This window comes from Numenius arquata, chromosome 8 (genome assembly GCF_964106895.1).
Source record: "Numenius arquata chromosome 8, bNumArq3.hap1.1, whole genome shotgun sequence".
Lineage (NCBI taxonomy): Eukaryota > Metazoa > Chordata > Aves > Charadriiformes > Scolopacidae > Numenius > Numenius arquata.
The window spans coordinates 15,001,820-15,025,673 of record NC_133583.1 but is presented as its reverse complement, the minus strand read 5'-3'; the positions used below and the strand labels follow the sequence as shown (position 1 = coordinate 15,025,673).

The window sequence follows — 23,854 nt, the reverse complement described above, 5'->3', positions numbered from 1 at the left end:
GAAGGGGGCTGTGGATGTCCTCCTGCTCTCCAGGAAAACTGCCTATGCAAACCAAAGCTGCTGAGTAGTTCTGCACAAATTCAGAGGCTGTTTGGCATTTTGGGAAGTGGGTGAGGGAGAGTTTGGGTCATACCAACAGCCCCAGCTAGGACTGGTTCCAGCAAGGCCACATCTGGCAAAAAGCAAGTGCCTAGTGACAGAAAACAAACCCCATCCCTTAATGCCACTGACCTCTCATTTGAAAAGCTTAATAGTGCATTGGTATTTGGGGATATCAAGGTGCCCTCTTTGCTGTCAATTATCATGCAAGATCGAACTAGCATCATTTGTCACTGGTTCAATGCCACGTAACACATCTGGAAGCAGGGTGTTGGCGGTGTTTGTGTTATGCTCTCAGCGGGAGACGATTTGCTAGTAGAGATCATGACAGCACTGCTGGAGATGAAAACACCCAAAAAAGTGTCCACGACTGGCAACTTTTATTTTGCAACATATGTCAAACTCTTGCCTGTGATGTGGCACAACTAGCTATCGTATGATGTAAGTGCAACAGCACATATTTTAACATACAATACAATTGTCCGGGAGAAGTTAGTTCAACTCCCCACTGCGAGACGCATTACGTGACGACCAAGTCCTGAAAAGTGCTCTAGTCCACTTAGAACAGCGCTGTCAGCTGAAAGGGCTTCTCACAAGGCAGGATGCACTGGGCAGAAATTTCCAGAAGTGAACGGTAAATGGAAAACCTTTAAACAAACACTAATATTAACCAAACTGGATGCAGAATTACTAGTTTGGGTTGGGCCTCCTCAGAGTAATGAAGCAATTCCCTTAGAAATGCCTCTATATGTTCAGAGCCTGCACTTAAGGCGGATTAGCCATGTTGTCATCTTATGCGAATACCAGTCTTTGCTTGGTAAAATGAATTAAGACCACACCAAAATTACTACAGCAAACAGTTCTCAACAGCATTTATAACCTCAGGGATGCCGTTATAACAGCAAAAGGAACCAGCAAAATACAGACTGGTTTACCAATGCTGTTTTACTGCAGAGCAAAAACACGGTTTATGAAAATGAAGCACACCAAGGAAATACTTTGCTCAGACCCCAACGTGACGGTACAGTTCCTCAAGAAACGAAAGTTTCTTCCCTTCTTCATCCCTTCCAACACGAAGCTTAGGAAAAAATCACATCCAATGTGAGTCATCTTCTCATTCAGACATGAATTCAGTTTATCCTTGCTGGAAGGATGATCTAACCCCTACCTTCTCCAAACTTTCTCAACAGGGAAGCCAGGCACAGGGGTAGAGAGAAGCTCAGTGACAGAGGTGAAAAGAGGAAGGAAAAACATACACAAACACACCGAAAAGCGATAATTCTGGAGCGTTCCTCCAGGAAACCATGTGCCACTGCACAGCAACAAAAATAACCCAGGGGTTCCCTCTCTGCTCCGGCTCCCTGTGAGGAGCCACTTTAAAGCTTTTAGAACATTTGCAGAGTTGGAGAGAAACGGTTTTTGTTTAACTTCAGCTACTTCAGAAATGCCTGGGGCCTGAAGAAACATATTTTTGGATTGCTCTTAAAGAACCGGCTGAACTTTGAAGTTTGGGGAATTTTTTTCAGATCAAATGTTAAATTAATAAACACCAACATGACAAATCGGTCTGAGTACTGGGGAAAAAATTAACAATCACTAAAAATCTTCTTGGATTAATTAATTGTGGCATATTGTTACTTATTCTAATAGGCTGATGGGTCTGGCACTTCAAGTCCTATAAGCCACACTGCATGATGTGTTTTTGTCCTAACAAAGCACGTTTGATATTATTGCCCATTTGCCCCAGCAAAGTAAAAAGCATATCATCACCATTTAATAAACTTCAGTTTGGGTAATAATGAGATCATGAGTAACTAGTTTACTTATGGATCATTTAAGAAACGTGCACAGAAATTCAAAGCACCTGGAATCTAAATTACTTCTTTGTACACAGCTTCTTTATAAGAGAAGTTTCATCAATGCCACTGAATTTACCCTGCACTTTCTTGTTAATTGAGGTGCTTGACTAAAGTGTCCCACGTGACTCATTTATTCTTCATCATATGGCAAAAAATGGTTGGATAAGGAAACCTTGACTCCATGGGAAGTCATGGGTCAGTCGGCTGCAAGCCACACACAGAGTATTAATTACAGCTACGTGGTTGCAGAATCATCTGCTAACGCTGTACAAACAGAAACAGTATCATGCCAGTATTGCCACATCCACAGTTTTGTATTCTCGCCTCAATTTTCCTTACCCCATTTTCAGAAGGAAAAACATGATTCATTCTTAATAGGTGCCCTATTAAGTACTTAGAAGGCAATAATGTAAAACAATCATTCTCCATACATACTGGTAAACAACAGTTTACTTGCCACTGTAGTTCCTTACCATCCTAGTGAAGTATAGAGGGGGAACTATTCAATACACTCTCCTGGAGATTTCAGGACATTTTTTCAGGAACCTGAGGACTGTAGTGCTTCGGCAGCCCAGAAGTGTACCTGCCAAGGATCACTGGAACAAGTTTGCTTCTCACAAGTTAGCTGATTTGGGGAAAGGGGGGAGCAAAGGGGGGGGGTGGAATAAAAGAAAAAAAGACATCCCCTCCAAATTCCAGTCTATTCTTATTAATGCAAGCCAAGTTAATTGTACTAGAACATTCCTACTGCAGGATGAAGCTGAGATGGGAGAGTTCCTACTGATTTTATCCCTGAGGAATCCTATATCAGAATAACCTCCCTAAAAAACATGGTCCCTGCAGAAGGCCAGACGCTCAGCAGGGACTGATGGACAGGGTGCTTTGATTAACACCACAAGCTCCTGACCTAGAACATCAGCGCCCTGAGGAGGATTCCAGCAAACATCTGTTACCATTAAAGATCGCCAGTTGAGATCTACACCCAGAGAGGGCCAGGGCTGAGGGACTGCATAGTTCCTCTCTGAGGCTTAAACAGCACACAGATTTGAATGTTAGTGGAGCAACATTTAAGGAAATCGGCTTCAGAATCAGAAATGAGGAATGTGAAGCTATTCATTTAGTGGTTTCTCTAAAGCTTCTCCATTTAATATTTGCAAATTTAATATTTACACATGCAAGCCTTACAAAAATTATCTTACAAGGAACAGCTTCTGTACTTCTCATAATAAATAAACAACGAAAAATACATGGTATGTATAGCAGAGGTTTACAGCTGGGATCCTACATTACTTCTTAGAGCCACTTATCTAAGATCTAGTATCTATAAAAAGCCTCTCTGTTTGCTATTTACACAGGTGTCCTGGAGCATTATATAATCATGTAGCAGATCAACATAGCCTTAGGATCTCGAAGTATAATAAAAGTACATTAGGATCATGACATAGAGGGAAAGAGTTTGCTACCATTTGATACTGATCTTTTATTCCTTCCAGAAGTTCACCTAGACATGGAGGATAGACCTCTTCAGTTCTTCACAAGAATAAGGTGAAGAAAACACATATTTTCCTAATCTTGTTCACCTAGATTTTTTAAATGTAGAGTCAAGCTGGCATCTCACATAAATGCTTAAATTTTCCCACTATTATTTGTGCCAAGTACTTCCATTAAACTTGGCAATAGATCTCCTACAGTAAGATCCACAAGCCAGGGTCTTACAAGATCTCTACTTTCAAGAGTCAAGCTTTAAAATAGTAAAGCCATAGTAACTTAGAGTATTCAAAATACACACCACCAAGGAGGACAATAAGACATGAGAGATGACAGAGGCTACACAAGGCATAGATGTTTCCACATATTCTCTAACCACAGAGAGGATCAGAAATTACATTACAAATCAAAGCAGATTCTATGATAAAAATGCCCTCCAGAAAAGGCATATATCATCCCTTCACAAAAAAAAAAAAAAGAAAAAAGATATATTATCCATAAAATCCTCCACAATGACTAATCTATTATTTCAGTCAGCCAAATCCTGAAGACACGGTTTGAATCTTAACAAGGTAATAACAAAATCCACTAGAATGTAAGAACAAGGGACATATTCAGTTCCCATTACATCTGGCGTCATTAGAGCTATTTCTCCTTTTAATCTGCTATAATAGAGACCTTACGTTTGAGTAAAGATCTTAGAATTTGACATGTTTGTCTAGAAATATATATTGCATGCAAATGGCATTGCAAAGGCAACACTAGTACATCAGACCTTGTACTTACTATGACTTAATTATATCCACCATTCATGAAGTTCTTCTGTCATTCTTTTCCAAAACATCTGTTACACAGGATCTATACACATTGCCTTGCTACAGGAGACAACATCAGGATGAAGAAACTTCCACCTCGCATTCCCTAGGCTGTGTATAGCTGCTGCTTATGCCAAGACATTGCACCCCCTCCCATAATTTTTATCAGCTGTTCGGATTCCCACATATATTAGAAGGCTGTGGCAAAAAAAAAAAAAAAAAAAAAAAATTATTATACATAATGTAATGCAAATCATAATACTTTAACAAAGTTTTTTAAAAAAATCTTATAACTTATTTGCAGGTACAAGCATGTCATCATGCATACTGAGGATTGCCAGAGGTCATAACTAACAAGCATTCCATATAATCCATATAACTACCAAGGAATTGCTCACAGACAACTATCAGTGGCATTTGCCTAGTTGTACATATATAAATCAAATGGCACTGTGGCTTAAAATGGACATATTATCTTTGACAGAAGTAACCATTTTCCTGCTTGTGAGCTATTGCAACACTAACTCCTTAAAAAAGTATTTGTTTGACACATCTTGCATTGTTCATTCTCCTTATAGTGGTTTTTCGGAACTGTTTCTTTGGTTATGGTTTTACTTCTAGTTCATCAAGTCCTCAAACCTGATTTACTTACAGGCTCTTTATCCACAAATGTACTATGTAAGATGAAAGTATCACTAAGGGAATCTTTCATCCAGAAAGCATAAATACAGAAATACACAGATCTTCAATTTTATATGAATGTAAATCAACACCAATGAAGACTAACAAAGTCAATGCATTTGGCCACCATAACTTGGTCTTTCCCCCATTTTCTTCTACTATTCACTAGTTTGTGTCTTGCTGAGTAAGAACTTTATTTTTTGTGCTGCGACTCCTGTCACCCAAAGGAAAGCAAAAATACAGCTGAATGGTATTTCACAGCATTAACGACCTCAGTCTCCCTGCCCCATGTAATGGCCAGTTCAAGCTTGCTCAGGGATTACCCTTTACTCCTCCAAGGTCACCAGTTTACAATGCAAAGATATATTTGAGAAGTCCTAAAACTATTTGCCTACCAAGAATTAGTTCTGAAATCAATAGTGATGGAAAGTAAATCCCAGCCAATACTTGAGAAAAGCTGTAAAGACGCAATTCTTTTTATGAAAAACAACAAAAAAACCTACCAGGAGATAGGCTTGCTTCCCTGGTAGAAAGAAGAGTCAGCAAACAGTGGCCAACTGCATAATGACTGGCGAGCTGCAGCTGCTACACTCTGCTAATTAACTGCCAGGGGAGAAGCAGGAGGACACCCGGCGTAGTGGGTGGTTTCTGGAAGTGGTCTTTTCAATGTAACCTGTCACTGGGGACCTGGGAGTCACCGGAGGAACCAGGGACCATTTCCGTTGCTCAGGGTGTGCCTCCCAGGGAAGGACTTTTGAAAAAAAAATGCTTTTAAAAAATGGAATTTTGGATTGGGCTGCTTTGTGAAAACAAAACCAAACCAAAAAGAACTGTTAGCCATGCTATGAACTCTACGCTACAGCTTGCATTTTTTAAATTCCTCACAATGGATCTGGAATAAATCAGCAATGGGTCAAGCCGGTTCAGAAAGTGTTTGAATAACTGCCCATGGAGTGTCCAGGGGTTCTCCTTCAGCTGAGTATTTTGACTGCTGCTGTTCAATTACCATTTGAGAAAGCAGGACTGCTGGGAAAGACAACACAACGTAAACCAACACTGGCTATAAAAGCACACAGTGTACCAATATTCACACTGCACAGCCTGGATCTCAGAGACATTACCAAAAGCAACTTCACATCACACTGCTCAATGACGCTCCTGGCCAGCAACGTTCAATACTGCCAAAGGTAAGAGGGCTTCAAGAAACATGAAATCCCGAAATATCTAATTGTATCTCTGTAATAGAAACAGTAATTGACAAATCATTATTTCACATTTATAAAATATATGATGAGGAACATACCACATGCTTTCTAGACTTTCTGTCTGCACTGGAAATCAACTGGGAAATTAGAAGGTACAGCATAGAAACATCACTGCGAATATACTGTATTACTGCTTTTGCAGCTGCAGTCCCAGAATTTGTTTCACAATAATTCAGTTACCCATGTTTAAATAACCAGCCAGCAGAAGAAAGGCTGATATATTTCATATGCATTCTCTTTGAGCAGGGGGGCCTTCACGTCTGGTCAAAAAATGTCAGGCTCATATGACACCACCAAAGTCAGGAGAGATGCCTAACCATAACTAAAAGCAGAATTTGGCCAACACAATTGGAAAATACCAGCAGAGTATATACAAATGAACACACGCAATCTCATATAAGAGCAGAGCATGAGACAGATTGGATTTTTTTAATCACACCTTTTAAAAAAACAAAATTTCATGTACAAACCCCTCACTGTGCTTCTATGTGGTTTATTTATCCCGCTGCAACATAAACAGACATACCAGAGCCTGTAGCAGGGGGGGAATTATTTTTTTTTTTTTTTCTTTTTTTTTTCCCCCTATTGAGGACTTTAAATACAGTTTGAAAGATCTGGCCTGCCTTCCAAACTGACTTTGATAGATAAGCAATTTTAAGACTACCACAGTCAGCAAGCACGTACATAAGCTATACATTAATATATTTATCTACATTTTAAGAACTTTTCTCTTCCCCTTTGTTTTCATAGTTTCCTCTAGCATATAGTCCAGAAAAAAACTATATGTCTTTCCTGATTCAGCAAAACCACCGTTGTACAATGAATAACGTAATAATTTAGATAGCATTTCTTAAGAATCCTTATCCAAAGGAAAGTAGTCTGTCAGCTTCAGTGCCGACTTCTACAAGTTTTCTATCATCTTTGTAAGACCATTCTATCAAACACACCCTTTAAGGAAGGATTTTCACTTGCTTTCTGCATGCAGTGCCTGACTCAAAGCTGCCATTTGCTTCTTAAAATGTCTTGCCTGTTCCCAGTCCACTTCCTGCCAACACCTGGGGCTTCAATATTTTGCAAAAACAGGGTGAAAATCAGTATGGGCAAAGCCATAACCAAACACAAAGATTTGAAGAGATTACTGAAAATACAAGATTCTGAACCAGGGGATACCAGCATTTTTAACAAAATTAAACAGATAAACTTTGCTGTAAATTAAAAACAATTCTCTTGTATCTGAGCCCATAATGACTATTTTGAATACAGATATTTACTGCTGCCAATAAAGAAATTTTTTGGTAACTATTCTGTTATTGGGAAGAGCTTGAATACAATCCAGTCCAAAAAAATGCTGACTTTCCTAAATAGGGGCTGTGTTTTTGCAATAAAGAATACTGGTCAATATACAAGTGAAGGAAAACTGAACCAGATGTCAGTAATAGGACCACAGAACGTTGCATTTGCCCAGAATCGCTATTTTAAACACACGATGTTGGTCTACTGGTTTGTGGGATAATACATTCTTGGCAGCCAGAAGGAGTTTCGATATGTTAGAAGGTTATCCTTGAGAAAAAAAAAAAAAAAAAAAGAAAAAAAAAAAAGGAAGGAAAAGAAGTAGAAGAGAGGTAGAGAAAGGCCACTGATTCATCAGGCTCCCTATAGCAGAAAAAAATTATGACTTACTCAGGAAATCAGTTCAAAGAAAAGCCAGTCTCAAAGCAGAAGGCTTGTTTTTTACATTAATTTTCATTTTTTGCTCTACTTCCTTACTACTACTTCATTGTACTTTGGCTTTTTTTTTTTTTTTTTTTTTTAAAGGATTCTTCCCTCCATACGCACTCTATTTCTGGGCAAAGAGTCTAAGGAAAAACTGATGAGCTTTCACCTTGCAGCTCAAGTGCAGGCAGACTGATGGGTGGGGGAACCCCACCAGCGACCGCACACACAACCCAAATCGCATAAAACTTTTCGTCCTGGAAACCTTTGCTTACACAAGACATCTCTGGGATAACTGAAGGAAGCTGTTCACAGGATCAGGCCCTGCTGTCCCAGATCCACTATGAGCAGCCCTGGAAGCCATATGGACACAAAGAACATTAACCTAGGTCCCTATCCATTGCCAAATTAAGTACTTGCCCATCTCTAAAACTCTTTCTAGTTCAAAGTCACAGGGATTTGGGATTGTTTGGGTTTGTGAGGTTTTTTTGGGGGGTGGGGGAGCTGGGGGAGGGGCCCTTCTGTTTAAGAAGTAGTTACATCTGTATGCCTTCTTAATATAGAAATAAAACTTCAAGATGTACTTAGTATGTTTGGCAAACAATCACTTCCCTGTTTTACCACGTAGTAAATTTAAAAATCAACTCTGTTCATTGTTTTAACAAACCCTCCTCTGAAAGATAATTAAAACCACTTCCCAATATACAACCAAAGTTTTATTTTTATAGTCTATCTTCCATTATGGCATAATCCTTTCTTTTTTTTTTTTAAACCAGTGAAATATACAAATCACGCAAGACAGAAATATGTACATTAAATGTACAGAACAGAGGAAAGGACATAGAAGATTTACATATCTGAATGACAAGTAAAATATTTTACATTAAATAGTGTTTTAATAGCTAGGATCATGAGATTCAGTTCTGCTCAGAAAAAAGTCACTAAAAAGGAACATGAGGTGATTCAGCAAATGAAACAAAAAATGGTCATGGTTTTTGTACAATAAAAACCAAAGTGACATATTCAATGAATTAGTGCTTTATTTATTTATCTTACTTTAAAAGATATTCCTCGCAAACATCTGAAGATGAGGGGTAAATATGTCCTTGTACAATAAATTAAGAGCAATAAAGCGCCATTTAAGAAGCTGATAAATGATCACATCAAACTTAATGATACAGCTTAAAGGCTCGTGAAAAGTTAAGGCTTTAGTACAACTAGGCTGAAGTGAAAAGATTTTCCTCACTTGGTATTTGCAAAACCATTTTCTTTAACTTGTTGAATGGGACTGAATTGGAAAGAGGCATCTGAACCAATCATGAAATCCTGTGTAACTACACAGCATTGGGGGAACGCATATTGTTCAACAAATAACAATTTCCATTTCAAAAACTGAAAAGTGAGGGCCAAATGCAGCACATTTTAGAGTTGGAAGGTGTCTCCTTTCAGCAATAATCGAGAATGCCCTTAATGTGAGAGTGGAATAGAAGTGATCTCCATAATAGTATCAATTCAAGTGCAGTGTGCTGCCTCTACCAACCACCCAAGAAAGTCCTAAAGCTGGGAAGAGGCTTGCTTTGTGGTTATCCTTAAAACTTCTGAATGATAAACGCTTTTACAAAATAAGGAAAAAAGAATAAAACACTGAAAGTTTAGAATCCATCTAAAAACCTGAAGAGATCTGAAAAAGAAAATGGGGGATGAACTGCACCTGTAATTTAGATGTTTTATTATTTCTTAAATCATTAAAATATATATGTACAAAAAGCTTTGAAATATCAGACACCAGCAGACCACAGTTCTCCCATATATATGTAACTGCTCAAGTATAGTCTGAACAGTTGTAGTGTATATCTGCAATATATTATCTAAAGCATGTGTATTAAAGACATAGGATGATAAATTTGGTATTGCTGCAACATTTAATTGAACTATAATAGTCAGTTAATGTTATTAAAATATGAAACTATTGTCTCCTTGAGTGAAAGCGTTCCCAAAATCTGCAAAAAAAATAAAAAAATCAGTCATTCCAAGAGTGGGTATCTAATGATTTATTTTCTCACATAAAATTAGAGGAGTTATTTGTCAAGCTGTGTTTCGAAAGACAGCCAGCTATTACACCATTTTTAAGGCATTTTCAAATTTGGGGAATTCTATTTTCTATGGGCTTTCCAGGCTGGGAGACTGAAACTGTTTGCAAGCATTGCAGCTCCCCTCCGCCCGGCTACAGCGCTCCGTGGCGTTGGCACCTCGGCTGCTCTCCACACTTGGTAGCAGGGATGTTCTGCTCTGTAAGATGAGATACTCAAATATCACAATTAGCTAATAAGGCCAAATTCTGCCTTGAAGAATACTATTCATCAAGGCAGATTTTTTTTCTTTTGGTTTTTTTTTTGGGGGGGTCTTGTCAGGTTCTGGAACCAGACATGGTGACTCAGAAATGGCGCAGTTGAAGCCTTTATGATCCTTTGCTCTTCACCCTCCAATGACATTGCGTACTTAAGTGGGCACATCTAGATATGCAACTGACATGGCACTTCGTGATGAATATACCCCTTATTTACAGAGCCCTAAATGTACTGAATAACTTTATATATATATACCCTATTCTGATAACTTCTAGTGTCTGAAACTAAAAGTCACGGACAGGTCTGTGTGTTCCTCACATCCATAAGGATTGTTCTAACGTCCCAAGCACATTACATGGTTGCTCTGCCTACTGCACATGTATTACGTCCCATGGGACTAAATTAGGATATGTTGGATTTTCCCCTCAAACTACTCTATTGTTTTTAAGAAAAGTCAATTTTTTTTTACCTTTGTAAAATAAATATTCTCAGGTTCTCCCCCATTATTGCCAAAAATATAAGCCGCACACAGTTCTGGGATGGACGCAGAGAGGGTTTCCAGGCACTTCTCTTTGCAACCTTTATACTTTTCTTTTTTCTTTCTTTTTTTTTTCCCCCCTTCCCCTGCCCTTTTTTTTTTTTTCTTTTCTTTTCTTAAAGAAGACGACAACTCGTTAGACTCTATAAATAAAGTGGAGATAGTCCTGTGGAAAGGGAGAGGGGCCTGCACCCCTTGCTGGCAGGTGGCTGGCAGCTCCTCCCACCTTATCCGTCCCCTATTTGCACACAAATTGGTCCACGATCTCTGTGCACAACTTGCATTTCACGTAGCAGCACCAGTGGAACTTGCAGTGGCAGCGCTCTCGCTGCACCGTCTTGAACTGGTCGTACCCCCGGCCGCAGCACATGAGTTCGCAGCCGTCCATGCCCTCCGAGGTCTTATTGCAAAGGCGGCCCTGGGTGCCCAGGGACCCAGTGCTCTCGTTGCGCACACAGTAGTCAGGGCTGGGGTCGATGTAGACCAGGTCGTGGATGGTGGGTGCGTTGAAGCGGCTGTTCACTTGCACCAGCTTGCCCCGGCTGTTGAGTTTCATGGCAGCGGCGCTATCGTATTTCTCCTTCAGGGCATCGCCTACTTTGCGGAAATCGGCAAGCTGCAGCCAACAGGTCTTCAGGCTACAGGAACCAGAGACACCGTGGCACTTACAGGCCACGTCAGCCAGGTTGTACACAGTCTGGAGGAGCCGGCGAGAGAAAGCAAAAAGGATGATGAAAGATTAGCATGGCTGTGAAAGCATTTTTCCCCCTCATTTCCTGCCTTCTGCAGCATTCCCACTCGCCCCTCCACAATATTCGCCTCAGCATCCTCTTCTCGCCTGCAATATGCTGGGAAGGGAGAGCGAGCCGACACACGTGCACCCCCAGCACCCCCATTAACCAGCAGGATTGGGGGAGCGCTCTCGCCAGCCTCTCCCCACCGTGGAGGCAGCCACACAGCTCACACACGGCCCAGACGGCAGCATCACGCAGGCTGCAGTCAAATTTTAGGAATTCGCTTTCAAGCCAGCAAAGGATTTTGCTGTTTCATTGAGAAATGTAAAACATCCCTTTATTTTCTGAATTACTCTCTCTATTGATCTCTGCTTGAGGCTGCAATTAGGGAAAGAGTTAAGATTCCTCTTGCTCCTGGCTCAGCTGCAGCTGATTGTCTACTCTTGGCTCAGCATCCTCCTCCTATCCCAAATATTGCTCTGCAAGAGAGACTTCATCCAAGAAGAAACCCCCAAACACCTATGGGTGGGAGACAGAGCTACATAGTAATATCCTCTTTACAAAGCTTTGGCACGGAAATATCAGTCATTTGCCCTGTACAAACAGAAATAAGAGTCAGTGTTGACACTGCCCCAAAAATCCTGGGGTCTGACACATTAGATGATACTGTAGACAACTTCCACCCAGCAGTTACAGAGAGTCTTAATGCTGCCAAATGGCACTGCAAAGATGAGGCTGAGGAAGGAAAAAACTGCTTGAGTCTCTGTAAGCAACTGTGAAAGTGTCATTTTTCTTCCTGCTAATAGTAAATTGGCCTGTCCACTGCTTTCAGACACCCTCCTCTCACATTTAAATACTATTAATTTTCAATTATCTTTCATCCTTCTTCACCTTAGAACACAAGTGTAAAGTCTCCAGCCGACTATTTCTGGCACTTCAAGCTCTAGGAAAATAATGATTTTGGCTCTTCATATTCAGACTATTAAAAAAAAAGGAAAAGTTTACACCCATTCATTTAAGGCATTTTCGAGATTAAAGAAACCATAAAGACATGTTTAACCACAGAAGACCATGTTTTCTAATAATATGGAGGAGCTTTTCACATCCTCTGGAAGCAAGGGGGAAAAAAAAAAGTCAGAACAATCCTGCAGCACGATTCCAGCCTGGGAAGCCCAGCCCGTCCCTCTTCCCTCCAACACACACTGTCCTGGTTGGAAATACAAACTAATAAAAGCCTGTTCTACAGAGAATCTACAGCGAGGAGGGCACTTTTAGTGAGACAATACGGAGGGAAAGACAACACACTTCAGTCCCGATCGTCCCCCGTGGGGAAGGCAATAGGGCTGCCAGACAACCAGGAGCAACACAAATTCATATACTCCCCCACCCACCGACATCCTGTATGTGCTGTTTTCTCGGTTTGTGCATAAGCCTTGGTGGCGGGTCACCACCCAGTGCCATCGCAGCACATTTTTCCCCAAAAGGAAGGACACGGACAGGGGCAGAGGGACATGCTGTTTCGCAGCCACTTACTCTTCTGCCGGCCTCGTTGTTGTGCAGGTTCATCATGATGCGGGCGCTCTCATAAGAACCTCTCTGGTAAACTCTCTCGCGCTCCCGGGCATCCACAAACTCCTTGGCGAAGCGGTATCCATATTCGATGTTATCCCCGCAGCCACCCCAAAGCCAGTCCCGGGGCAAGTCCTTGGGCCGCGCTGCTCGGCTGCAGCCGCAGGAGGAGAGCTCGCCCTCCCGGCAGGCACGGCTCATGGCGTTGACCACCCCGGCCGCACTCACCGCGTAGGTGAACGCTGTCTCCCGGCTGCCTGCATGAGAAGATGAGCGGTGTTAGGGGAGAGCCCGCGCACACCGCTCCCTGCCCATTGATGAGCCGGGAGGGCAAAGGCTCTCCAGGAGCCAGCAAAATTCATTTGCCTACTAAAAGGTAGAGAAACCCTAAACCATGCTTCTCAAAAATGTCTTCACTCTGAAAAAAACAAGTGAAACCCATCCATTAGAGCACACAAGGTGCTTGTGAAGAGCAGGGGACACTTCTCATCCATGCTGGTGAAAGCCTGGACGAGGGCACGGGGAAGAGGTGAATTGAGGCCAGAGCACGATGCCAGCGGGGCCGAAGCAACCGTGCCTGCGTGTGAGGGGCGGAAGGGGAAACAAACTCCCTGTCTTTCAGAAAAAAGAGATGTTAAATACAACTTTTAAAAGTTTGGCTCTTAAATTACTACTTCTCAAACATGATTTATGCACGTCACCCACTTTTACCAATTTATTTAAAGTCATAGCGTTTTACAAAGCCTCCTGATATCAAAAGAAATGCGCAGCAGAGTAAGACACAACTTTTCACCCTACATATAAGCCAGGCACTTCTGTAGGAAGCTATTTAAAACTAACGACAACCTGGGCTGTTCAGTATCTACCACTCCAGCTCATGTGAATATGGCAAATGAGTCCATGGACTATCATCTTTACAAATTACAGGGAAGAAAAAACCCTTGGCACAAGGCAGTCTTGAAGGTTTTCTCCTGCATCTGGTGCCCTTAAATGGAAATTGAAAACCTCGAGTTCCAAACTTTCGGAAGAAAAAATTACAACACCCACAATGCAAGATATGGCCACGTATCATCCTCTTGACAGTATCTAATCCCACCTTTACTCAGAGCCTGCCTTCCCCAAGCTCTTTTCCAAGGGTGCCATAAATTCTGACTGCAACTAGAAAAGCTTTCAAACAAACAAACAAAAAACGACAAAACTTGCACCAGAGAACCCACTTGAAATTTGTTTTTCATCTTAAGAGACAGCATCCCACTGGGTCTTTTCCAAGAAAGATTCCCAAAATGACTGAGAATAAACTAATTAATTTTTTTTCCTATTTATATGAGTCAAGTTTTGTTCCAAATCTTTAGTCCAAACAATAGCTCAAGCTAGGTTTTAATCTTGATTGCTCAAGATTTTTCTTGGGGAACAACATGGGCCTTTGTAAAATCAGGGCTTTAAGAGGCTGCATTTTGGACATGTCATAAGTATTTAGGCAGCAACATTTTGAGGCAGAAACTCTTTGTACAAGACCTACCATAACAGGTCAAATCTAATAGGAGCTTTCAAGCACTTCTGGAGCATAAATAATTTGCAGTCTTGTCCATATTTAACACCAAGACGACACCATGCTTGGAGCAGCTTTGTTAATGTAACAGCTGTCATCCACTGGATCAATCTTAGTAATAGATGCTGGTTTTAAATGGGGAAAATCAGAAGTCTTATGTTCGGAAAGATCAGATATAAGGAAGATGAAAAGCACATTGCTCTCTTACATAAAATGGTCTATTCTCACAGACACCTGCTCATGGAAGTACTTACATGAATTATGGGTATAAAGGGTTACAGGAGTAGCCTTTTCAGTTAAAAGAGATTTGGCTTTATGCGGTGACTTATGCCTTGCATTTACTGCAAACTATAGCAGAGGGAACCTCATACAGATTTTAATGTTCCCGTTTGTTCTGTAACACACATTTTTGGATTAATTCCTTAAGCAAAATTTCCACTAGATTGAGAGGAAAGAATCGTGGTCTGCTTTGGACCACAGGACTCGCCTCTTCCGTTCCATTTCATTCTTTTTCATGTTTAGTTAGCTCATGCTTTCACATGGTTAACTATGCCGTTTATTGCAGGATTTAAACTCATAAACCTGACTTTTTTTTTACTAGTTTTCATTATTATCCTGGAGCATATTTTAAAGAACTTAGTCATAGTGGGAATGAGAAGGAAAGGCTGGGGTACAGACTGAAGAGGTGCCTCCCAAGTTCCCTCCTTGACCAGTTAGGCAAATTATAAAATAGCATCAGCTGCTGAAGCAGATTTCAAGCCCCTGCAGGTTGCAAGCCAACACTGCCTCAAGTCATCAGCCCCAGGAACACATTAAGAATGATGGTTCCACATGGATGAATTACTCTGAATTTTTTTTTTTTTTTGCTCTAAGTCTTTAGGCACAACTGTGCTTTCCTTCACTGTCAAACATATCTGTCTTTTCCCACAGTCCAGCATTTCTCTCTATTGTAGCCATGGCAAGGAAACTCACATTCCAAACACGTTTGAGTCCCCTCTCTCCCATATATATAAAACACAGAAATGGAACTGTTCAATATACATACACTGTAGGAAGCCACCCACAGAGCAAGGAGCTGAGCTTTACACTTGATATGAATAAGTCTGCAAGAACAGAACAATTTTTTTTTCATACCTGAACATAGGATACAAAATGTTCTTTGTCTTGTATTTTAAAAGCATTCAACATTGGGCAACAGGCAGGAATAAACTGGACCCCAACCACACCGAGATGTTGGGGGAGGATCCAGTTATTTATTTTATTTTATGTTAGCACTTCTTTGCTGTTTGCAAAGCCCAAGCGCAGCCAGCCCAGGGCCAGCCACAAAGCCGGGAGATGGCACAAGGCGGTGAAGGCAGCCAGGACCACGGCCTGACCTGGGAACCAGCAGCAAAGGAGAGCAGCAGAGAACAAAAGCCCTAAAATTTTGCAGTTCAATAGGCCACAGAGCAAATTTCCAAACCCAATGCTAGGTTTATTTGTACAGCTTTAGCTAACTTTGCAGGATAAATCCTGGAAGAAAGACTGTCCATTTATACACTGGGGTAATTACTGTGCTGTCAGTCAGTGCTTTGCCCAGGCGCTCTCCTGTGCACAACCAGCGACAGTGCCTCGTTAGCTCAGGCGACAAAACCCTCCCAAACTATGCGAGTTCAGATCCTGACTACCATCTTTTCACGTCGGTGAGAGTAAGGAGTATCTGACAGTCCCTGACGAACCAGGGGATGGCGGGCTGAAATAAAATTGAATCAGGCTCTAAAAGTACCCATTTTTCCTTCCACTCAGAGGAACAGCAACTGGTCATTACCAAAGATCAGCATGAAATAATACAACTGTTATCCACAACACCTTTCTTGTTCTCAGTGAGTACACTCTTTAGGCTCTTTAGCTTGAATATGGCTATTAACCTTGCTTCCATCTGCAATTAGAATAAGTGGCTTAATTACATGATGAATTGCTGTGTAGACATCAGCTAATACAGTCATATTCAGCAGCAGGGTGCGGCAAAGTTATTTAACTTGAAAGAAACCACCTTTAAATAGATCTGTCATACTTGGGGAGGGCAGAAACATCTATTACAGAGACAGACACCACAAATCATGGGCCCAATCCTGTACATTTCTTCACACCAATAGTCCCCTTGAGCTAATTTTCACTTGCTTGGATAATAAATAAAGGCTGAAAGATGAAGGCCTAAATTTTAAACAGATTATTTTTCTGACATTTGTTAGATTATTAGAACAGAAAGGTGCATGAGAAAAGTCTTCTTTCATGTTTCATGTGCTTTTAGACTTTTGCTCAGGTAGGGTAAAAAAAACAAACTCTAGGGGGAGGTTAATACTGTGCTTGCAAAAAGCCTAGGGAAGGTTCTTTATCTAAAATCCACTGGTTCAATTAGGTACTTTTATGCAATAGATATTTTTGTATTTGTCTGACAATCTCCAAATAAAAACTTCTTTTAACAAAAATTGAGACCAAATGTGAATTGATGTATTCCTTCAGCCTGGACTGGAGTTAGCCATTTACAGATAAATCTAGCTTGAGTCTGACTTTAAAACTTTATTTTTTTAAAGCAGGACAGAAAAATGCTGACATAAAAGCTTTAATTTACATCTCCAAGTTAAAAGCACTGCTAAATTTGTCAGTGTACTACATAAAACAATTGTGACCCAGAAAAATAGGGGGGGTTCAGTTGCTTACACAGAATCAGCAATCTGACTTGGGCAAGTCAGAGGAAGATTTCACCATGGATCCAGTTCAACAGCACTGGTTAAAATTTTGCCAAGAACTTCAAAATATGATTAAGTCCTTAAACGACAGTAAAGGCATGCAGCACGTGAGCACTGGAGAAGCACATTTCAAAGAGGATCTGATAGGGAAAGGGTTGGGTGGCCACCAAATTGTGATGAGATGTTAAACAGGAATCTGTCTCTCTTTACCAGCGATGTGATTACATTAAATGCAAATTACAAGGACAGTCACTCATTTTGTCATGATAGAACTGATTTCATAAATCTACCTTTCTCAAAAAGAGAAAAAAGTTACCATATCTGGAAACAAGTAAGAAGGAATTGCCTATAAACACTAATAGAGCAGCAATTTTCAGTTAACCTCCAGACCAAGAGCAATTTATTATGCAGCCGCTAACTTTGGATCTAGGCATGGACATCTTTGATTTTACAAGACGCTGCTGTTTTTAATTCTCTTAGGTTGCCTTCATTTTGTCTCAGGTTTTCTAAAAGGAGATTTCAGGGCTTCATTTTCCTTTCTCCTCTGTTCCCATATGCAAATATATATTCAGACTTTGTTTTCCAAGACACATGGCTGGACAGTGGTGGGAAATCACCTCCAGCTAAAAATAATTCAACTCCTTTGCCAACTTTTAGAAACACTTGATTGTATACAGTACTCGGTAAGAACCTGGCAAGAGTTTCAAGTGCAGTACAGTATGTGCCATACATATCCTTAGACAAGAGTTTAATCATAAAGATGTTGCTTCCTACCTATCTGCATGACTCTGCCAAAAACAGAGTTGTTGTCCACAGTGCTGCAATTCCATCTTCTATGTCTGAATTGATACTGGCACTCCTTAATGCCCGTCTTTGCACCCTCTCCAATGAACTGCATATGGTCCTGATACAACTGGCAGAGTTTCTTCTGTCCTTGGGAAAGCCCTGCTAGCTGGCTACATAGTGGCTGGGCTCCTATTATATATACTTCTGACATCTGAACAGGGTTCATGGGGTTCATAGGGTTCATCCCTAAAGACCTGCATAAAGAAAGATTTGGATTAATAAACAGAAGACAAAAAAAAAGTCTATAAATCCCCAAAAAAACTGTATCTTACACATGAGTATACAACTCATTTTGCTAACAAGTGAGAAAAAAACCCCACTTAAATACAAAACTTTTGTTTTAAAGACAGCACAGAAGAGAAGTTATTAGTTCCCATCCATGTGGTTATCACCATACATGAGGGACTGAAGTAAGACGCAGATCTGGAAGACTTGCATCCAGGCAGTCCTTTACCAACCTAAATGGATGTTGTAAAAGTAACAGAAGCTCCAAACAACTGCAAGGCCAGAAAAATAAATAAAGCAAAACCAAAAAAAGCCCCCCAAACCCCAATTTATTTTAACACACATTTTAGATTTGTCTGGATTTTTCATTCTGTTCTACCATAAACAAATAGGGAAACTTAACAAGCCAGAAGTTAGAAACTTGCTACGAACTACTTCTAGCTCAACACAAAAAACACAGAGGCAAGTATATTCACTGTAAACAAAATCAACTTTGTTTTCTTAATTCTTAAAGTGCTCTTCACATTTCAATTAAAAAGTGGCCATTAATCTGAAAAGGATCACTTGAAACAGCAGAGAAGCACCTTTTTCAAGAACTCCCAACATCGTACACTATACAGAAATAGATAATCTGCCAAAGCAGCGATTTAAATGTACTTCTTTGTAACAAAATATATTTATAAACATTTAAGCCACAGAAAAGTTAAAACTGAAACTTATAAAAGTTTTTACTTGCAAATCAGCATTCTCTCATATATATGCAAAATTTCTAATCCAAGGGAGTTGAAATTACTCTTTCAGAAGAGAGGCAATTCTAGTAATTTAAGGATGATCAAATCCATAGAGAATCGACTGTGGAGCATTAAAAAAAATGAATTTTACAACACGAGATATTGCACATTTACAGTTATTCAAGACCCGTTCATTTTACTACACAACGTATTACAACTTAAACATTACTCCCCTGCTGTCCCGTTCACGCAGTACTCCCTCAGAAACAAAGTACATAATCAGTAAATAGACATTTAATAAAGCAAATCTTGACACCCCCCTTTTAAAATCAAGTCTATACAAGATGCTTACCACCAAGAGCTGGCTTCTATTACAACCTGGGTAAAAGAGGAGAAAATGGCCAGAGCCACTACGAGGTACTGAGAAGCCATTGTACTGCCAACTGTCCCCAAAGCACCTCCTTGGATTAATACGGCAGTGGATTTCTAGAGGGGGGAGAAAAAGGATCAGATTGTTTATTGCTTCTCAGACCATTTTCGAGCATTCAAGTTTAAACAACGGAAGTATCCGGGCCCCTTTTAACTTGACTCTGACTCGCCTGCCCTTCTCCCCGCCGAAGCTATGGTGCCAGACGCAGGCACGTCGCGGCTCCCGCTCCACCGGGCAAAACCCACCCACGCACACCCACCCCCCCCGCGGACACCGCCTTCCCGGGGCGGCCGCAGCACCCACCCGCGCCCGCCTGTCCCTCTGCCCCGGCCCCGCCGCTCCCCGCCCGCGGCGGGACGGGACGGGGTCGCAGCTCCGGACACGGGGGACCCCATCCCCGCACCCCGCCCGGCCATCCCCGCTGCCCCGGGGGCTACCGGCGACCCGCGGGCCCCGGGCCGGGCATTACCCCATCGCTTCCCGCTCCGGCGCCAGCATCGTGGACACGAAACGCTCCCGGCTGGCTAAGGGCGGCTTCAGGTTTGCACAGCGAGCCCGAGCGGGAAGGGGTCGAGGCCGGTGCCACGGGGGTGTCGCTGCCGCGGGGGCGGCCTGACGGCTCCAACCCGGGGACGATGCGGCCGATCCTCGTCCTTCCCGGCCGGCCGGCGAAGGCGCTCCCCGCTGCCCCCTAAACCATCTCGCCGCAGCCTCCGCGCTGCGCCGCCGCCCGCTCTCCGCGATCGCCGAGGCAGCCCCGAGCTCCGCGCTGGCGCCGCGGTGACAGCCCCGACGGCAGCCCCCAGGCCCCGCCGGGATCGGTACCGGCCCAGGGAGGTACCAGGAGCGACAAGGAGCGCCTCCGCGTCCCGACCCGGCCACTGCGACAACCAGGCTGCCGTCTTGGAAGACAAACGCTCCCCCCGACAGGTCCCGCGATCACCGTCTGCGTCCTCACACGGGACTCTTTAACTTGCTAACCAGTGCCATTCACGGTTTTTTATTTCCCCTCCCCTTGGAAGGGGAAAAAAAAAAAAAAAAAAGACATTTCGACACTTGGGGGCTCCCTATTCATTCTCAAAAAGCCCTTAATGCTGAATTGAAGGTGCTCTTAATTCTAATTTATTTCTGTTTGCGAAGGGTCGGGAGGAGAGGAGCGATGGCAGCGCCGCGGCGGGAAGTCGGGCTGACACGAAACCCGCTCGGACACGCACGGGGAACCGCAGTCAGCGTGGGGACTCGCACGCGTGTGGGTGCGCAGCACCGCGCCGCTCCTCGCCACCGCGCCGGGGCTGCAGCCCCGGGGGCGAAGCCGCCCCTGGCCGCCTCCAGCGGGTTGAATACCTCTTGCCCGGGGGGGGTGAGGGGAGTGTGTGTGAACGGGGGCCGGTCTCCCGCTGCAGAAAGAGCCCGTCCGGTTTAGACGGGATCAATCCCGGGAAAGATGCGAAAGCCGAGGACGTATTGAGCAAGGGACGAGGCGAAGCAAGGTGTGCCAGGAGCTCGCGGCGACACCCAAAAGCCAACGTGATGGGTTTTTCTCTTTCGTCTGTTAGTTCTTAAAATAGTAACAATAAAGAAGTGCCGTGGAACTGCCCGAGCCCCGAGGAGGTTGGTGACGCCGGTGCCCAAGGGGGACCCCAACAGACGTGCAGCTGCCCGGCCCAGCAGCCCGCCCGGCGCACGCCGAGCTGCCCCGGCGGGGCGGGCGGCCGGGGCCCGCCGGTGGACGCGGCACCGCGGCGAGGGTGGCGGTGACCCCGGTGCCAAACCCCCTCCGCCCCATTCAAAGGGCCAGAGTTCTCCACCGGGCTTGGCCGTCGCCGTGTCGCCGCCAGCGCTGCACCGGGCCGGAGCCTCGGCGGACCCCGGGGAGCTGTGCCGCCCCGCTCCCAACAGGGGGCGGTCTCGGCCGCCGCACCGCCTAGGGGCGACGGGGACGGGTGGGTGCTGCCCCTCCGACGGCACCTCCCGCTCCTCATCATCGCTCTTATTGCCCTCCTCGTCCTCCTGACACGGAGCTGCGTGGTGAGGCGTGAGGAGGCACCTGCGCCCGGGGGTGCGGGCGGGGGACCGGCCTCTCCAGCCCGTCCCTCTGCACGCAGCAGCTGACAAGCTGCCATCAAAAACAAAACAAACACACACACAAAAAAATAATAATAATAAAAAAGACAGACTCGCCGGCAGCATGGCAGCGTTGGCTATCGGGAGCGTGAGGCACCATTTTCAACTTTGTAGGGCCGCGGAGATTGGTTTTTGGTATTTAATGCACCCCATGCGGAGCCCGCGCTCTTTGCTGAGATGAAAAGGGAGGCTTTTACAGATCCTGCAGCCGCGGGATCGCCTGTGATCCTGTTTTACACGGGGTGTCTGGAAAGCCTGCAAAGGCATCTGGTTTTCTGGGAGCACTACCTGCGGGAAAGCGGCATCCAGAGCCCCGGCTCCGGGGGGCTGTAAACCGCGGCGGCCTCCGCGGGAGGCGCAGCGGCTCCGCGGGGAACCCCCCGGCCGCCCCCTGCTCCCCGCTGCGGCTTTACATCCATTTTGGACGGGCGAGCGCAGGTTTCACGTTTGCAGAGAAAGGCGATGGCTGGGTCCCCAGCTCCGCTCTCTCCTACCGGCCAGGCGGAGGGGGGGCTTCAGGGGGGGTGAAGGCGCACCTCCGTCCTTCCCTCCGCGCCAGCTCCGGCCGCAGAAGAGCCTCGCTCCTCGGCCTAACTGAACTCTCCGTGACCCTCCGAGCAACCGATGCAACCGATTTAGCATACAATTGACAATTAAAAACAAACAAACAACAAAAAGCCAACAGCCTTTCCAACATGGAGTCCTCGCAGCGCCAAGGGGACCCCGAGGAGTCGCGCTCCTCCGCTCTGACCCAGGCGGGACCCTCTGCAGATGCAGAGTGATAATCTCCAGAAACTTAGAATAAAATTAAAAAGGAGGGAGGGGGGGGGGGCTGACTCCGGGTCCTCCGCTGGCCCCCAGCCAGCTCTCCTTAAAGGTACAGGCCACCATTAGCGCCGACGTTGTGCTCCTCCATAGCGATCCTCCTCGGGAAAGTTTGGGAAGTTTGGAAAGATGTCTTTAAACTCGCGTTAGGAGCCGCTGCCAGAAAGATGCACCGGGACGCGGCGGGCAGAGCGAGCCCAGCAAGTGTCCCTGCGGCGGGCAGCCTCTCTTCGGGGGTAATTTAAAAAAAAGAAGGAAAAAAGAAAATAAAGGAGCTTTTTTTTTTTTTTTGCAAGTGGGGAGCAGCGCTCTCCGCGGTGGGTGAGAGAGGAGAGGTGGGAGCACCCTGCGGCAGCCCGGGGAGGAGAGGGCCGCCCCGCGGCCGAGGACCCGCGCCCGCGCAGGGCCGCGCCCCGCCAAGGTGCTGCCCACCCTGCGCACCCGCGGAGACAGCGCCCTGCGGCGCGGAGGGACCCTCGCTCCGCGCGAACTCACCTCCATTGCCGCGGGATCACCGAGCAAGAGCAGCCAAGTAATCCAAGCAGAGCAGGAGGGGAAAGGGCGAGGCGAAAGTAAAATCCTGGATCGCAGGAGCCGGGCGGTATCCTCCCAAGCAGCGGACGGCGGCGGCTGCCGGGGGAGCGCGGGGGCCCGCGGAACTGGCGGGGGGCGGCGGGCGAGCGGTCGCTCTGTCCGGCGTGGGCTGAGCGTGTCCGACTGCGGAGCGGGGCACCAGTGCAGCCTTCTTTCCAAGGTCCATCAGCAATCGCAGTAATTAGGGCTTTCCACCACCAGAAGAAGAAGGAGGCAAAAAAAAAAAAAAAAGCCAAAAAAAAAAAAAAGCCAACCCAACACACGCACACAGCGCCCGTGGGCGTGATTGTGCGGAAGCAAATAAAAATCTTCACAAGCGGCAGCGAAAGCGCCGCGGGCGACGATCCGTCCCACCAGCCCAGGTGGTGCCGCCGCGGGGCTCCCGCACTCCCACCCGGCCCCCGGCAGCGCTCGGGCCGCCGGCGCGGCCCCTCCGCGGCTCGGCGCGTACCGGGCAAGGGGGGACGAGCGGAGCCGAGCGGGCGCAGCGCTCCCCCCCTTCACTTGCTTAAAGGCTGGGCGGTGCGGAGCCGGGCGTTCGCGGCTGTAGAGCCATCCTGGGGCTGGCTCCCTCCATTTTACAGAGAAGAAAAAGCCAAGGAAAAGAAAAAAAAAGCCCAACAGAAAAAGAAGTTTCTGCACAACCGGGAATGGAGGGGGTGGGGGGCCTTGTGCACGCGTGTGTCTGTCTT

General features: G+C 44.8%; 1 protein-coding gene across 1 annotated transcript; it reads right to left on the bottom strand.

The window, feature by feature from the left end:
- Positions 1-8,945: 8,945 nt before the first annotated feature.
- WNT5A (Wnt family member 5A) lies at positions 8,946-19,675 on the bottom strand. The gene is made up of 4 exons (XM_074151367.1): positions 19,542-19,675; positions 18,162-18,427; positions 13,074-13,366; positions 8,946-11,503 (listed from the first exon to the last, which is right to left on the bottom strand). Exons 1-4 carry the CDS (start codon positions 19,619-19,621, stop codon positions 11,045-11,047), a joined length of 1,098 nt encoding a protein of 365 aa, XP_074007468.1. The 5' UTR covers positions 19,622-19,675; the 3' UTR covers positions 8,946-11,044.
- Between the last annotated feature and the right edge of the window lie 4,179 nt (positions 19,676-23,854).

Excerpts from the sequence above, each read along its gene's own strand:
- WNT5A (XM_074151367.1), bottom strand. The coding sequence starts at position 19,621 with ATGGCTTCTCAGTACCTCGTAGTGGCTCTGGCCATTTTCTCCTCTTTT. Across the intron at positions 13,367-18,161 it reads TGGCAGAGTCATGCAGATAG|GCAGCCGGGAGACAGCGTTC; the intron begins GTAGGAAGCAAC and ends CTTCTCATGCAG. Across the intron at positions 11,504-13,073 it reads ACAACGAGGCCGGCAGAAGA|ACTGTGTACAACCTGGCTGA; the intron begins GTAAGTGGCTGC and ends CGGCTCCTCCAG.